General features: G+C 55.1%; 1 protein-coding gene across 1 annotated transcript; it reads left to right on the plus strand.

Moving 5' to 3' along the window:
* Positions 1–1,693: 1,693 nt before the first annotated feature.
* On the plus strand, positions 1,694–15,169 carry SLC27A4 (solute carrier family 27 member 4). Its single transcript, XM_080670839.1, has 13 exons — positions 1,694–1,990; positions 3,320–3,486; positions 5,689–6,083; positions 7,295–7,453; positions 8,904–8,973; positions 9,079–9,170; positions 10,155–10,264; positions 10,496–10,705; positions 10,870–10,996; positions 11,818–11,955; positions 12,148–12,312; positions 12,410–12,556; positions 14,326–15,169. Exons 2-13 carry the CDS (start codon positions 3,326–3,328, stop codon positions 14,481–14,483), a joined length of 1,932 nt encoding a protein of 643 aa, XP_080526965.1. The 5' UTR covers positions 1,694–1,990; positions 3,320–3,325; the 3' UTR covers positions 14,484–15,169.
* Positions 15,170–17,003: the final 1,834 nt, after the last annotated feature.

Here is a 17,003-nt window from a genome sequence, read left to right on the forward strand (position 1 = left end):
AGAACAGGGGGGCTGGTCACCACCACCCTCCTTCAAATTCTCATTTGCCTTATTTGCATATGACCTCAGCAGTTGACGTGGAAATAATCATAATTATTTCCCTGGATCCTGGTGTGGATAAGATCAGTGCTCCAAATCACTCTCCCTATCAAACATTTATCAAGCTTCTGTTATTTACTAAGCCCTGTGGATACAATCAGAGATCATCTTCATGCCTAGATTTTGTGGGAGCTTTGTGGTCAATGAGCCTGTAAACTACAAAAGCAAGTATGTCAAGTGCTAATTCAAAAACTCCCCATGACTCTCCGCCCAAACCCTGTGAGATAATCACTATTAGTATGTTCTCATTTTTACATATAAGAAGAAATGGAGACTTTGACTTTCAATTGAGTTAACCCAAGTCTGTTGGATGTCCACACCCATAAGCACCCAGTGCAACACTGCCTCCTGATTGTAACACCCATGGGGAAGGAGGTGCTTCAATTTACCTAGCTCCCCCAAAAGGATGCACCCTATACTCTGGAAGAAATAGGTCCAAATACTTATCAGACCAAATTTTCATTTTTAATCCCTATGAATATACCCTGAAAACTGCCCCTACCCCCTTTTTAAGGACTTCTACTAGATTAAGAGATTAAGGGATCTATTCAAAGACAGATGGCAACTGTGGATGACCAACATGTTTTGATTATCAAGGAACCAAGTTTTCAGAGGCCCAGAGCTGCACAGGGCTGGGAAGCTGGCCAATGGCCCAGGGCTTAGCAGCAGGTGGCATGACAAATATGGTCACTGACTTGGAGGTTCATTTCCTGCAGGGTTCAGTGATTAGAAGCCAAAGTTAGGTCTCCAGATCTGTGCCCTTTGTACCATCAGGTGTGCCAGATTGCTTACAAGATACTACCATGGATGAGAAAGGATTCCTACTCAGTAATCCGGGCACCAAGTTTATTGTCCCAGAAGCAGAGGTGAGAGGTGCTCAAATCTGCAGGTCTTCTGAACCTTCTAAAGGTACTGTGTCCATAAAAAAAAAAAAAAAAAAATACCCAGGGAGAGATCAACCAAAGGACTTGTGTTCATGCATATAAGCATAACCAATGGACACAGACTCTAGGGGGGTGAGGGCACGAGCTGGGGGCGGGGGGGAGAGGGGCGGGGTAATGGGAGGATAAGGACACATATGTAATACCTTAATCATTAAAGAAAAAAAATATATAGAACATAAAAAAAACAACCACAAATGGAATTGAGGGAGGACCTCGAATTCAAAACTTTAGAATAACCATTCCAAATTCAAATAGAAGTCCAATGCGCTAGCCATTTTGCCGCAGAACCTTTACTAGACTTCTCTGTCTGAAACCACACTTCTAGCTCTCTTACAGGTGTGGTGCTGGGCCTTTGCCGAATTCTGCCGGGTCTAAACGCGGACTCCAATTCTCCGCCAATGTGGCAGGTGGGGGGTGCTCTCCCACAGATCCGAATGCCGGAGGATTGGGAGTTCGGGGCCCAGGCAGAGCCCGCCAGTCTCTTAACCGTACTGGGTGCGGAGGGGAGGGGGGAGAGGCGGGATCGGGTCGGAAAGGGCGGGGTGGGGGGGGTAGGGGGAGAAGAAAGCACGGGTCTCTGCGGCACGGACTACAATTCCCAGAATGCCACGGGAAGCGTCGCCTCAGGCCGTCGCGCGCGCAGAGCGGGCTGGGCCAGGTGGCGTCGAGCGTGCTGGCACTGCCCTGCGCCTCTTGCTCTGCGGCTCGCGTTGTTGCCGGCCGGCGCAGCCGGTTTGGGCTGCTGGAGGCAGGCGGGGGGAGGAGCGCCACGGGCGGGCGGTGCTGAGCGGCGGGAGGGACTGTCCGGGCCATGCAGGGCGCAGAGCTGGCGAAGGGTTCCTGAGACCCGGCTCTGCGCGCCCAGGGGCGGCTGACGCCCCTCGCGCTCTCCACTCCGCTGCCAGGCCGTATCTGGAAGGGGCGCCGCGCGGCGGGGCCGACGCTGGGTGAGCATAGACCAGGCGAGTGGGTCCCTGGGCGGGGAATGTGCCCGGCCCGTCGGAGGCAGGTGTGACGGTGCCGGCCTTGGGTGAGAGGCGCGCCCTGCTGCTGTCTCCTTGCCGGCTGCTCTGCTGCTACCCTGGCTCTTTAGGGGCCAGGGCTGTATGCAGTGACCGACCTGAGATAGGGTCCCGAAGGAACTAGGCATCCTCTTCCCTCCACATTCCATCTCCCAGCCTTCCGGGACGGGCTCCTACCCTTTGCTCTGGCGGCTCTGGAAGGCCAGAGGTCTGAGGACCTTGGAGATAGATCCTGGCTTTGGAGTTGGGGTCGCTAGTTCAGTACTACCGGCTTTTCCTTTCCGCGTGAAGGAGCGGGAGATGGTCTACAGGGCTCCCTGTGGTCCAGACCATGTCCTCATTCTGGCTTGGAGGCTCTCCGGCTACATTACAGCCATGACCTTCACCCCCTCCCCAGGAATAGGACCTGAAGAAAAACTCAGCTCTACCTGCCGCCCTCTTGAGCAAATCCGTGAAGAGCCAGGAATAGAACCCAAGTGCTCTAATCTCAGCCCAGCCAGTTTTTCCCCTCCCCCTGAGCCCAATCCCCAAATATTCATCCGAGTGGCTCGCTGAGTGTGTTTGTGGCGGTGCTTTCAAGGCCCTCTTCCTCTCAGTCATCTTTTCTTTTCGGGCTATCACCTCTCAGGCACCGCCGGACTCTACCCGGTTTGCTCTGTCGCCCCCTATGGGCCAGCAGAGCCATGGCGCTGCGGGAGCCTCTGGGCAGGGACCGGGCTAGGGCCCCTTCCCAGGAAGCTGCCCCTTGGGGTGTTGTGGTTTGGCCTGGTCATCCACACAGCCTGCCCAGGTCTTTGGGTATGGGGTGGAGCCAGAGGTGCTTACGTTAGTACCCCTCCCCAAGCCATTTTGGTTAGGGACCCTAGATGTCAGGAGAGTGGACTATCCTATTTTGGCTGGAAAGGTTTCTGAGAGCAAGTCTCACTACACCCATCGCACGGAGGAGGAAACTAAGTCCTAAAGTAGGAAAGGGACTTGCCCAAGGTCACTCGGAGAATTGTGGGCAGAGATGGGACAAGGGCCCTAGAACCTAGCCTCCTGCCTGTCACCTCTGGAACTCCTCACCTCTCCTCCAATGCCCCTAGCCTGCCCCTTCCAGACAGCCCTGGAACGGGAACCCGTCAGTGGCCACCTCACTCGGTATTGCCAAGACACACTACAGGTTGACCCCATGGGATCATAGTGGCCTGGCTGCCTGGGCCAGGAAGTGGAGAACTTGGACATCTGAATCCACTGACGACCCTGTGCTCACAGGCCACAATGCTGCTCGGGGCGTCTCTCCTGGGAGTGTTGCTATTCTCCAAGCTGGTGCTGAAACTGCCCTGGACTCAGGTGGTGTTTTCCCTGCTGTTCCTCTATCTGGGATCTGGTGGCTGGCGCTTTGTCCGGATCTTCATCAAGACCATCAGGCGCGATGTTTTGTGAGTACTTGGTTTAGCCCTGCCTGGAGTCTCCCACACCTCTCTGGGCGCCTAGTCCACAAAACTTCCCCAGAACAGACCCGGGGCCTCTACCAGCACAGGGCAGCTGGGCCCCAAAGCAGCAGCCTCTTCTCCACACCCTTTCCCTGGCACTAGTACCTCCACCTCCAAGGCCACAGTCTCCTCCTGGGGAATCTCCCTGACTTGGTGCTCCTTAGCCTGGGGCCAACTTGGGGGCCTGGGACATAGCATGGAACACTAAGTTAGGGAGAGGTGCTGAGGAGCCATCTGAAAGGGGTCTGTAGGTGGTAATAAGAATCCTGTGGCAAAGGCCTTGTCCTTGGGTTGGCATGCGTCTGACAGGGCCCCGAGTCAGACATCTGGGAAAACCTCCCCAGAGAATGTCAGGTGTGTTCCACAGGGTTTCCTGGACCAGAAACACCTGCTGTTGCCGTCTCTGTGCCAGGTGCGAGGCTCTGGAGCCCAGAGAGGAGGAAGGCAGACCCAGTCCCGGGCCACGCTTGGCCTGGTCTGGGAGATATTTAGGGGATACAGTAAACCCCTAAGCTGGCAGTGCCATGTGGACAGAGACCCTGGCAGTCTTTTTTTTTTTTTTTTAATATATTTTATTGATTTTTTATAGAGAGGAAGGGAGAGATAGATAGTTAGAAACATCGATCAGCTGCCTCCTGCACACTCCCCACTGGAGATGTGCCCGCAACCAAGGTACATGCCCTTGACCGGAATCAAACCTGGGACCCTTCAGTCCGCAGGCCGACGCTCTGTCCACTGAGCCAAACCTGTTAGGGTGACCCTGGCAGTCTTGCTCACAGTAGTGTCCCAGTGCCCAACACAGTGACTCACACCCAGAACAGGCAGCTCAGCATTTGTCAGTCTGAGTTGATTTCAAAAGGAAGTATAGAGTGGCCACTGCAAGAAGGGTGGTAGCAGCAGAGAGCTGTGGGAGCGGGGCAGGGAGAGATGGCTTAGGCCAGGGCCTCAGGGAATCAGAGAAGGCCTTCTGGAGGCAAAGTAGTTCTTTCTTTTTTTTTAAAAAAAAAATTTATTTTTATTGATTTCAGAGAGGAAGGTAGAGGGTGAGAGAGATAGAAACATCAATGATGAAAGAGAATCATTGATTGACTGCATCCAGCATGCCCCCCACTGGGGATCCAGTCATGTACCCTTGACCGGAATCAAACCCAGGACGCAGGCTAATGCTCTATCCACTGAGCCAAACAGGCTAGGGCCAAAGTAGTTGTTCTTGAGAGATACCTCAAGGTGGTGAGATCAAGGGATTCCAGCCAGAGGGCACAGCATCACCAAAGGCATAGAGGCTGGGAAGCTGAGACAGTTCAGGGGTCAGGTGGCAGGGGCAGGGCAGGAGAGGGGGGTGTGGCCAGCGATTCCACAAAACGTGCTGAACATCTCTGCCTGGCACTGAGCAGGGCCCAGAGGACAAGGTGGTGACTGGGATGGAGCCCTCTCCTTGCTGGGCTCACAGAGAGGAAGACTGGACAAATCGCAAACTCATCCTTTATTGGGGCATTGTGGGGGGAGGTATGATATGGCATTGTGGGAGGCCCCGAAAGAGATCTTGACTTGGGCCCTGGAGTCCCAGAATGCTCTGACGGAGCAGCAGACTCAGTGTAGACAGGGATGGTAGTAGGGGTTGAACCAGCCGTGGGCAAACTACGGCCCGCGGGCCGGATCCGGCCCTTTCGGCTGTTCCGCAGAGCCGAAAGAGCGGAGGGTTCTCTTGCTCTCCCCTCCGCTCCTTTACTTTGAATTTATATTAGTTCACACAAACACTCCATCCATGCTTTTGTTCCGGCCCTCCGGTCCAGTTTAAGAACCCATTGTGGCCCTCGAGTCAAAAAGTTTGCCCACCCCTGGGTTGAACTCTGGAGCCAGAGAGGACTGGGCTTCAGATCTTTACCTATGAAGCCAGGGCAAGCCATCTGCTGGCAGAGCCTTAGTTTCCGCCTCTGTACAGGGGAGGGAGTAATTGCCCTGGTCCCTGTAGGACATTAGCAAACTGGTGTGTGTAACGGTGCCCAGCATACAGGCGCTGGACAAGGGGAGTGTTGTAAGTGATGGGGCTTAGGAGCCTGAGGCCCATGGGGCAGCACCCTGGGCCAGGGTGCAGGGAACCCCACTCGCAGCCCAGCAGTCACAGCTCCCTTGCTGGCTCCCACACAGTGGCGGCATAGTGCTCCTGAAGGTGAAGGCGAAGGTCCGGCGGTACCTGCGGCAGCGGCGGACAGTGCCCATTTTGTTTGCCTCTACGGTACAGCGCCACCCTAACAAGACAGCCCTGATCTTTGAGGGCACAGACACACACTGGACCTTCCGTCAGCTGGATGACTACTCGAGCAGTGTGGCCAACTTCCTGCAAGCCCGGGGCCTGGCCTCCGGCGATGTGGCTGCCCTCTTCATGGAGAACCGCAATGAGTTCGTGGGCCTGTGGCTGGGCATGGCCAAGCTGGGTGTGGAGGCGGCCCTGATCAACACCAACCTCCGGCGGGATGCCCTGCGCCACTGCCTGACCACCTCCCGGGCCCGGGCCCTCATCTTTGGCAGTGAGATGGCCCCAGGTGAGCCCCGAAGAGGCAGGGACAGGCAGGAAGTCTCATGGGACCTTGCACAGACCTCTTCCAGCCCTGGGGAAGCTGTGTAGCTCAGAGGTTAAGAGCATGAGCCTTAGAGTCAGACAGCCTGGGCTCTGCCACTGGGAAGCTGGTGATCCTGAGTAAGAGACCAGAATGCTCTGTGCCTCAGTTTCCTCACTATACTGTTTTCAAGGTAATACCTCACCTGAAGCACTAACAAAGTGGTTGATGCTAGGTGAGTTCTCAGATTAAATTGGTAGCCATTCTTGTGACTAATTAGGCCTCATTTCTTCATCTGTAAAAATGGAACAAGAGTCCATTCTCTGCTGTCCTGCAGAGCTTACAGTTTTTGGCTGCCACATTGGGTACTAACTGGGTGCTGAGCATGGTACTTTACAAGTGCAGCTCTAACCTTCACGAAGCCTGCTGAGGAAGGGACTGTCATCAGCTTTGTAGATGAGACTGAGGTTCATAGTGGTGTGAGGAACTCATGCACCTGGTAAGTGGTGGAACCCAGATTTGATCTGGGCTTGGCCACAGTGTTCCTGTTCTTTCTCCCCACACTGCTGTGGTTTGTGGAGTAATGGACAGGGAAGGTTATTGAGAAGTTGAAAGGGGAAGAGGACAGATTGAGCAGGGAGAGTGGAGGTGTTTGGACAAAAAAGAGGAAGCCAGAGGAAATGGGGCCAAGTGGGCCAGGACTGGCCCATGCCTAGGGCAGGTGGACATCTGTAATGCATGGGGGAGCCTGAGAAGGTTCCCACTGTCTGAAGAGGCTGGAGGGCTGCTAACCTCTGAGCCCCACTCCTCCCTTCTAACCAGACCCCCACAGACTAGCCTAGTACAGTGGGTAAGAGAGTAAACCTTCATGTGAGATAGAGCTGGCTTCAATTCCCAGCTTTAGCATGTTCTGGCTGTGAGCAAGTCCCTCTTATTCTCAGAGCCTCAATTTCCTCATCTGTAAAATGGGCTAATATTGGTACCTACGTCCTAGGGTGTGTGAGCAGGAGAATGCATATAAAGAGCCCACTGTGTAGTTAGCCAGAAGCTAATAGGAGCTGTTGCTCCTATCAGCATCTTTCTTATTATGAGGTCCAGGTTGCTTCTCTCTCCACCTACCCAGCCAGCCTCCCCTGACAGCATGCCCAGCCCTGACATGAGCAGAGTTCCTGGGATCTGCCCTGTCTCCCCCGCAGCTGTCTTTGAGATCCATGCCAACTTGGACCCTTCAATCAGCCTCTTCTGCTCTGGTCCGTGGGAGCCCAGCCTAGTGCCTGCCAGCACAGAGCACCTGGACCCCTTGCTGGAAGATGCCCCCAAGCACCTGCCCAGTTGCCCTGACAAGGGCTTCACAGGTGAGTCCCCCACCCCCCACAGAGGAACCCTAAGGTGGCCAAGGACAGATCACTGGCCTTATGGCCAGAGGCCTGTGTTCTGCATACTTGCTGTGTGACCTGGAGTGAGTCATGTCACCTCCCTTTTCCATCTGGGAAAATGGGTACAGTAACTCTGGGGTTACTGTGCAGGTTAAATGAGCTGGTATGTAGGAAAGTGTTAGGCATGGTGTTGAGTACATAGGAGCTCACAAAATCTGATTCTGATTTGTTGAACAAGACTTCATGGATGCCTAACATGTGTAGGGTCATGCGGAGCCCAGGATCCTGCTGTTTCTAAGTTTTGTTTGGAGTTGGGCCAGGGGCCCTTTAAATATTCATCCAGCACCTGTACTGGGCTGTCTGTCTCCACCTCCCCTCCTCCAGGCAGCCCCCTAGACTCTTTTGCCTCTCTTCTATACTGCCTTGTGGAGCCCAGAGCTTGCTGTGTATCCTGGTGGCTTAGAGCTTGGACTAGTTCATATTCTGGCTCTGTTGCTGCTTCCCTTGTGTGACCCTGAACACCTGAGGTGCCCCTCTGAGCCCTGGGTTCCTACAGCCATAAACTTGGGGGTGGTAACAGAACCTATTTTGTGTAGTGACTAAGGATTGAAAGAGATGCACTGGGAAGCTAGGGTGTGGCAGGAAGGGCTCAGTAACAGGTCATTGTCCTCATTACAGTCATTTAATCTGTCATATACGGATCTTATCTCCTGGTGCTTTTGTAAGCCACTTGAGGGCAGGGACCCGGGCTGGTTCAGCCTGTTGCCCTCACGGTGTGCAGCCTAGGCTGGCATACGGCAGGCCCACGAGAGCAGGAGATGGTCGATAAGGAACATGCAGTCACCCCATGGTGTTCCGGACTTCCTGGAGCCTCCAGCCTGGGGGCGCTGAGCCTCATACAGAAACCATAATGTGACGGTCCCTGGACGGGGCTGCAGGGTGGGAAAAAGAAATGACCAGTGCTGCAGGAGCGACCTCAGCACCCTGCTTCCTGCAGCTCAGTGCCTCCTCACGCTCTAAGACTTGGGAAACCCTCCCTGTGGCCCCCTCCCCTCCCTGAAGCCCGGGTCAGGTGCTGCCACTGGGCTTTGACCGGCCCTGTGCTTCCGTTTGGACTCATGTTGGAATGCCGGTCTGCATCTGCCTGTCTCCCATGGCTGCAGTCTCCACCAGGGCAGAGCCTGTACTCCTCTTGGTCACCGATGTCTCTCTGGGTCTGGCACAGAGGGAGGGCCCAGAAAAAGGTTGTTGATGGAACAGACGCAGGCATTAGAGCAGAGAGAGGTGTCTGGGGTCATCAGAGTGGGCCTTCTGGAGGAGGTGTGATGGGAATAGGCACTGAATGATACACACACACAGGTGTCCGTCTGACTCTGTACTCGGCCCTCTGCTGCCCTCTCACAGATGCTTATGTGTCTGTTTTCTTCAGATAAGCTCTTCTACATCTACACATCGGGCACCACGGGGCTGCCCAAAGCTGCCATCGTAGTGCACAGCAGGTAAGGGACAGGTGCCTGGGGGGAGAGCCGGGGTGACAGGGCCCAGGAGCCTCCCCTTCTGCCTTCCCAGGGGCCCACTGAGCTCTCCGCCCTCTGCCCTCCCAGGTACTACCGCATGGCTGCCCTGGTGTACTACGGATTTCGCATGCGTCCCGATGACATTGTCTATGACTGCCTCCCACTCTACCACTCTGCCGGTAACGTGGGCCGCTCCTCCGTCTCCAGAACCCCTAGACCAGGGGTGGGCAAACTTTTTGACTCGAGGGCCACAATGGGTTCTTAAACTGGACCAGAGGGCCGGAACAAAAGCATGGATGGAGTGTTTGTGTGAACTAATATAAATTCAAAGTAAAGGAGCGGAGGGGAGAGCAAGAGAACCGGATAGAACAGCCGGATCCGGCCCACGGGCCATAGTTTGCCCACGGCTGCCCTAGGGCCTCAGGAACCCTGTCCCTCTTGGCAGGCAGCAGGTTGCAGTTGAAACACATGAGCTTTCGAGTGAAATCAGGGTTCAAATCCAGATGTGGCCATTGACTGGAGCTCTGAACAAGGATGGCCAAAAAATAAAATAAACAACAAAAACGAGATGGCCACTCCAGTCTGATTGCTTGTATGGCCGTGTCCCACAGGGCACCTGGGCTGGTCTGACTTCAGTTTGTTCCCGTGGATATACGTGGCCTTGCTGCTTGGTCTTAGGGGAAGACAGGGATGGAATAAATATAGTTCCTGTCCTCAAGGTGCTTAGAGTTGGGTGTGTGTTGGGGCAGGATGAATGATGGAAGCCTACCTTACATGATACAAGAAATAGCATGGTGAGTACGGGAGGGCCAGGGAACAGGAGCTCAGCTCAAGGGAAGAGCTTGGTCTGGCCTAGAAGGCTTCTTGGAAGAGGTGTATTCAATGCAGGCAGATGTGCGGTGCAGAAGCCAGGCGGGCTAACTTGGTCCCCCCAGTTGAAGGGCATCATTACGGTTATCAGAACAGGAACTTGGGGTCAGCTCTGCAGGCTCTGGGGGAACATGTAATTGACCCAATAGGCACAGGGAAGCCATGGAAGATGTCTGACTAGGGGAGTGATTATCATTAGTGTTGGAGGGAGAGGACCTTTGGGCTGGGTAAGACAAGGCTCTGGAGGGAAGGGTGTCCCATCTCACTGACGTCCGGGGCTCACTCTGCCTCAGGAAACATCGTGGGAATCGGGCAGTGCCTGCTCCATGGCATGACAGTGGTTATCCGGAAGAAGTTCTCAGCCTCTCGCTTCTGGGATGATTGTATCAAGTACAACTGCACAGTGAGTGAGAGGGAAGGAGATGAGCCATCCCTGTCCCCTGGTGACCCTCCCACTAGCCCCCCTCGGGGACTCCTGTCTTACAGCTAAGGCAGCCAGTTGTTCATTGTTCAGGTGGAGAGACTGAGGCCCAGAGAGGAAAAGGATTGCCGGGTGGGGAGGGACAGAGCTAGCTGGGAGGCGGGAGGTGAGAGCAACCTCAGGGACCCAAACTCACCCCAAGTCCACCTCCAGATTGTGCAGTATATCGGCGAGCTGTGCCGCTACCTCCTGAACCAGCCGCCCCGGGAGGTGGAAAACCGGCACCGGGTGCGCATGGCGCTGGGCAACGGCCTCCGACAGTCCATATGGACCGAATTTTCTGGTCGCTTCAACATCCCCCAGGTGGCTGAGTTCTACGGGGCCACTGAGTGCAATTGCAGCCTGGGCAACTTTGACAGCCAGGTACTACTCAGGCTGGGGACATGGATGGGTCACGGAAGGCACTGGCAGCAGAAGGGAGGGCAGAGTTCCAGCAAGGGAGAGAGGGTGCTGGAGTGTCCTCCCGCACACATTGCCCAGTTTGGGGCGCATCGGGGGAGCCCAGGCCCAAGTCTTGGCCTTTGCAGGTGGGAGCCTGTGGCTTCAACAGCCGCATCCTGTCCTTCGTGTACCCAATCCGGCTAGTACGTGTCAACGAGGACACCATGGAGCTGATCCGGGGGCCCAATGGTGTCTGCCTTCCGTGCCAACCAGGTCTGTCCTGGGGTTGGAATTGGGGGTCAGAGGGGAGGGAGTGGCCCAGGAGGAGAACAGGACAGGGTGGGTGGGAGGTAACCCTGTTCTGACCAGTGGCCATCAGTCAGTTCTTAGTCGTTTATTCCCTTAGATCATCTATTCCAGTGGTCGGCAAACTGCGGCTCGCGAGCCACATGTGGCTCTTTGGCCCCTTGAGTGTGGCTCTTCCACAAAATACCACATGCGGGCGCGCACGTACAGTGCAATTGAAACTTCGTGGCCCATGCGCAGAAGTCGGTTTTCGGCTCTCAAAAGAAACTTCAATCATTGTACTGTTGATATTTGGCTCTGTTGACTAATGAGTTTGCCGACCACTGATCTCTTCTCTTTTGTGTTGAGGACCCTGGGTCCAGGCCGCCTAGCTCAGCCCTGTAGCTCTGGGCCCGAGTCCCCCACCTTGCAACGGGGCTGATGGCAGCACTGCCTCATGGGGTGGCCCGGAGGATCATGTGGTGCAGAACATGAAGCTCTTTGAGCTGAGCCAGGAGCCCAGGGAATGCTGCTGTGGCCAGACTGTCCGTGTAGAGTTCAGCCACCCTTTCATCTATTTGTCCATCTTTCCTTCGGCTCAGTTGATGAGATATCACTGAGTGCCTACGTGTGTCAGACCTGCCAAGAGAAGCTCCTGCCTTGGGGGATTGGACTTGGGGGGGGGGATGGAATTTCTGTGGGAAGTAGTATGACCAGGGGTCAGATCAGCATGTAGGGTGCATTTGGGGGCAGGGGGACCAGTAGAAGAGGCCACCATGGCAAATCTGGCCCCGCCTTCCCACCCCCAGGTGAGCCGGGCCAGTTGGTGGGCCGCATCATTCAGCAAGACCCTCTGCGGCGCTTCGATGGCTACCTCAACCAGGGTGCCAACAATAAGAAGATCGCCAAGGATGTCTTCAAAAAGGGGGACCAGGCTTACCTCACCGGTGAGTGGGCACCTCTCCCTAGCCCTTCACAGCCCCATCAGAGGGTAGGGATGGAGAGATATGAAGGGGTCTTTCCCACCTTCAGAGGACACCTCCCCAGGATTCCCCAATCCCATCCCCTACAGCCAAGCAAATTCTTGGGATCCAGCGAGGACTACCTGGCCTAAGCCCTACCTCACATCCCCTTCCTAGGTGATGTACTGGTGATGGATGAGCTGGGCTACCTGTATTTCCGAGACCGCACGGGGGACACGTTCCGCTGGAAAGGCGAGAATGTGTCCACCACGGAGGTGGAGGGCACACTTAGCCGCCTGCTAGACATGGCCGATGTGGCAGTATATGGTGTCGAGGTGCCAGGTATCTTTTATGGGCAGGTGGGAAGTACCAGGTATGTGTGGGGAGGTGCCACCAGGGGGCACTGCCAGCCGCTCACTGTTCACTCCACTCCCCTCAGGAACCGAGGGCAGAGCCGGAATGGCTGCTGTGGCCAACCCCACTGGCAGTTGCGACCTGGAGCACTTTGCACAGCTGCTGGAGAAAGAGCTGCCCCTCTATGCCCGTCCCATCTTCCTGCGCCTCATGCCTGAGCTTCACAAAACAGGTCTGTCTCCTCCCCTGCTCCAACGTGCAGTTGCAGGCCTAGGCTCTTTCCCGGTTCCTTCTTGAGAGACCCGGGTGGCTGTCCCTTGAACTTCACCCATAGCTTAGCCAGGTAGTTGATAAGCTGACCTCCCTGTATACAAGTGAGCAGGTGGAGCCTTCAGAGAGAGCAGGTTCATCCATTCATTAATGGAGGAAATGTTGAGTACCAACTGTGTGCCAGGCACTGTGCTAGGCCTTGGGGGCCTACGTAACGGTGTCTGATAGGACCTGTGCTTTCTTGGAGCTTCTAGAGCAGTAGCGGAGACAGCCTTAGGACAGGGAATTCCAAGATTAAGAACGGAATTCAGATCAAACTGACAGAAAAGAGAATGAAGGGCTTTCGGAGGACGAGGAGACTTCCCTGAGGCGGCGACGTTTAAGCTGAGACCTGAAGGAGAAGGAGGCCTGTGTGAGTGTGGGAGGCATTCTGGGCTCTGGGAACAGCACGTGTGAAGCCTGAGGCAGGAAGACCTTGGACACTAGAGGAGTAAAAGGAGGCCCCCAAAGTTGGAGTCCGTGAGAGGGGTGGGCAGTGGCATGAGTGGGCGAAGCGAGGCTAGCAGGGCTGGAAGCCCAGAGCCTTGTGGGCTGGGGTGGGGGCAGTAGGGAGCCACAGAATTGTTTGAGCAGGGTAGTAGCTGGTCAGATTCATGTTCTGCAAGGCCCTCTTGCTGCTGCATGGAGCGGGGGGGCGGGGGTAGCAGGCAGCCAGGGCGGGGCGTGGGGAAATGAGTGCGTGGTCGTCATCCGGGAAAAGATGAGTTGTGGGTCTACCATGGCGTGACAGGGTGGTGCCATTCTTCTGTCGTTGGTACACTGACGACTCAGGAGTTACCTGGTGGGCAGGAAATCCATGACCAGACCCCCACCCTGCTCTCCTCGGTCCCCGCTGCCCTGCCCTGACTCTCCCCACTTCTCGGCCCTTCCCTGGCTGCTCAGCCTCCGGTCTCACTTGCCTGGTCACCTCCCACAGGGTTATCATGTCAGCCCTGCTTGATACTATTAAAAAAGCCACTGCCGCCCTAACCGGTTTGGCTCAGTGGATAGAGCGTCGGCCTGCGGACTGAAAGGTCCCAGGTTCGATTCTGGTCAAGGGCATGTACCTTGGTTGCGGGCACATCCCCAGTAAGGGGTGTGCAGGAGGCAGCTGATGGATGTTTCTCTCTCATCGATGTTTCTAACTCTCTCTCCCTCTCCCTTCCTCTCTGTAAAAAATCAATAAAATATATTTAAAAAAAAAAAAAAAAAGAATATCACATTACTTTAAAAAAAAAAAAAAGCCACTGCCACTTACACTATTTCAGAGGTGTTAAAATCTGAAAACATGTGCATCTTAAAATCCATAGAAGACGGATGAACACTCGGGTTGATGAGCAGATTAAATGCCATTGCACCTGTACCTGGGAGGTACTCAGATCAAAGCCATCACAGAGACCCAAGTTCTGCTACCTCTGCCGTCACTCAGTATGTGGCTGTGGACAAATAGCTTCCCTAGTTGGGTCTCAGTTTCTCCTTTTGTAAAAAGGGGGTGGGTAATGCAGGGCTGCTCTGAGAAATGTACATAATGAGGTGGATGGAGCCTTCTTTGCAAACTAGAAAGGGATCTGCTGCCCCACATGTGCCCTTTCCTATGTCTCTCTGGTCTTCCTCTGTCAGTGGGTGGGTTCCCGGGAGCTCAGCCCCTGCCTGCACCCTCTGATTCTCCTTCCCCGTCATCTGCTCCCTTAGGGACGTTTAAGTTACAGAAGACAGAGCTGCGGAAGGAGGGCTTTAACCCTGCAGTCGTGAAAGACCCGCTGTTCTACCTGGATGCCCGGAAGGGCCGCTACCTACCGCTGGACCAAGAGGCCTACACCCGAATCCAGGCTGGCGAGGAGAAGCTGTGATTTGCCCTGAGTTCCTCTCAGGGCCAGCAGATACTGGATCCAGAGCCCCAGCTCACACCCCAAAGGGGTCCTGGGTAATGCCAGACCAAAGCAAGCAGGGCCCAGCACCTCAACTGTGAGGTGCTGACCCCCTCCCCCTTCAAACTGCCAAGTGACTCACTGCCGCCTCTCCCCTCCCCAGTGGCTTTCTGTGAAAGCCTCATGTCCCTATGTCTTCGAGGCCAGGCAGGGCTCCGGGCTGAGACTGACTGGGCCCCTCAGGATGATGTCTTGGGTCAGGTCAGGGGGAGGTGAGGGTCGCCAAGCGCTCCTCAAAGAGCCAGGGAGTTTGTAAATGGGACCAGGGCATAGCCCCCAGACTCAAAAAGCCAGTAGAGTGGGCAGAGGCAGAAGTGCCCGTCGATCAGCTGGTCGAAGAGGATCCTGCCCTGGCGCTGCTCTAGTGTGAGTCTCTGCTCTGCCTGCGCCTCCAGGAGGATGGGAGAGGACCCCGACCTGCAGCAGGCCGCCCGACTGCGCATCCTCCCTCCTACCCTCTCCCTGGTGGGTGGCTGCCTGGCTGTCCCTCAGGCAGGGCCGTTCTGTCTGGGTCTGTCCATGTCACCTCCATCTCAGTCCTGACCTGGCTTTGAGAGGAGGGGTGGGGGCACTCAAGGGCCAATAAACTCTGCCTTGACTCCCCCCAGCCTGTGTGCATGCCACCTGAGCTATCCCCAGCCTACTCAGGCCCCACCTGCTGCCCCTCTGGCCCCTTCACTCAAGCACCAATCTACTCACTCATTTGGACTTAGGGCAGGTGAGATGTCACAGCCCCCCATTTCAGCTCCCACCTGAGTCTTGGGCAAGTGACTCGGTCTTATCAGTGAAATGGGAATAAGGAGGATTCAGAGAACTGAAGGTAGCCATTATGAGGAAAGGGCTGCTCAGCCGTGGAAAGAGAAAACCTAACCCAGAGCAGGGTCCCACCTCCAGACCTTTGCTCATGCTGTTCCCTTTTCCTGGGGTGCGTTTCCCTAGGGGTTTGCAGGCCCTGCTGAGGCAGAGCAGGGTTGCCTAACCAGTTCTAGCAGAGTTCAGGAAAGCTCCCTGGAGCAGTCTTACTGGGGCTTCAGAGTCAGCAATGCCCTTGGCCCCATCACTGGAGTTACACCCAGGCTAGGAACGCAAGGCCTGATGGGAAAGGAGTCCGACCCAGCCCAGAGCATTAGGCACTGCATCCCTGGTTTTTGTCTTCACTGTGTCACTTGGCTGAGGTCACATAGCAAATAGTGGGGGCTGGAATGTAAACCCCAGGCCAGGGGGCCCTTCCCACTGCTCCACCCACCGCCGGGTGCAGAAGACAACAGGGAAGCCAGAAGCACTCCCATTCCACACATGCCTGTGGAGCGAGCAGACTATGGGCCACGCCCTAGGCCAGCAGCTGACAGTTCAGGGGGAGGGTGGCCAGGAGAATATGGGTTGCCTTCTGGGGAAGTGACCTTTGAAGAGGAGTCTGGTGCTTCTCTTGGGGGCAAATGGGGTGGGGGCTGGGTGGCAGTTGGCCCGGTGGAAAGCGATGCTAAGTGGTGTTGGGAGGGGGCGTGCGGGCTGTGGCAGGCATGGCTGCAGTGCCCTAATGTGACCAGCAGGGGGCGTGCAGAGACTGCAGAATCCCTCCAGGCCCTCACCCATGCAAGTAGGAAGCAGGGATTGAGTCCTCTCATCCCCGGGCAGGTACCCATCCCAGAAGACCCTGCGGTGGGCTTTCGAGGCTTCCAAGGAGCTGGGCTTGCCTGAGAGCACGCCCGTGTATCTTTTTTTCTTTTCATATATATGTGTATTTATTTTTTATTGATTTGTGAGAAACATCTATTGGTTGCCTCTCATACGCACCCCAATCAGGGGTCAAACCCACAACCTGGTATATGCCCTGACAGGGAATCGAACCCAAAACCTTTCAGTGTACAGGACTATGTGGCCTTGTATCTTTAACCCTCAGCAATGCGTGCTCTCCAATGGGAAGGAGCGTAAGCCTTTCTCCAGATTGAACACAGACACCAAAGGCAGTTTGGAGTGGTGGCAGCTCCAGCTCGGGAGTCAGACAGGCCTACGTTCAAGTCCAGTTGGTTAGTCAGGTTCAGCCTGTTTCCTCTCCTGTAGGAATCTACATTGCTGTCTTTGTGAACATGCAATAAGATCATGCATGGAAATCTCTTAGCATGGGGTCTGGTGCTAATATCTGCTCAGAATATGATAGTTAAAAAGGGATATATGTTCAGGTGTTAAGACCCCAGCCTAGGCCTAAGTTTCCCACTTCCATATCAGCCCCTCCATGAAGGGGTGGGACTGGTGGGCCTCTGGGCCTTGCAGCCTCATGCACACATGGCTGTGTGAGATGTCTCCATGCACACAGTAGGTGCTTGTGAAGTTAATGGCAGTGTCTATGGGGCATTTCCTGACATTTATATAGTGTTTCACAGTTTACAGAGCACCAAGTAATTTCATCTATGGAACAGATTCTAAAGGAGTTTGTGCAGGGGG

This window comes from Plecotus auritus (genome assembly GCF_963455305.1).
Source record: "Plecotus auritus genome assembly, chromosome: 5".
NCBI classification, from domain to species: Eukaryota; Metazoa; Chordata; class Mammalia; order Chiroptera; family Vespertilionidae; genus Plecotus; species Plecotus auritus.

What these genes read in the sequence shown, in the direction of transcription:
- SLC27A4 (XM_080670839.1), top strand. Translation starts at nt 3,326, where the DNA reads ATGCTGCTCGGGGCGTCTCTCCTGGGAGTGTTGCTATTCTCCAAGCTG. An exon ending in TGGCAGTGAGATGGCCCCAG is followed by an intron (nt 6,084 to 7,294) that starts GTGAGCCCCGAA and finishes TCTCCCCCGCAG; the next exon opens with CTGTCTTTGAGATCCATGCC. An exon ending in GCCATCGTAGTGCACAGCAG is followed by an intron (nt 8,974 to 9,078) that starts GTAAGGGACAGG and finishes CTGCCCTCCCAG; the next exon opens with GTACTACCGCATGGCTGCCC.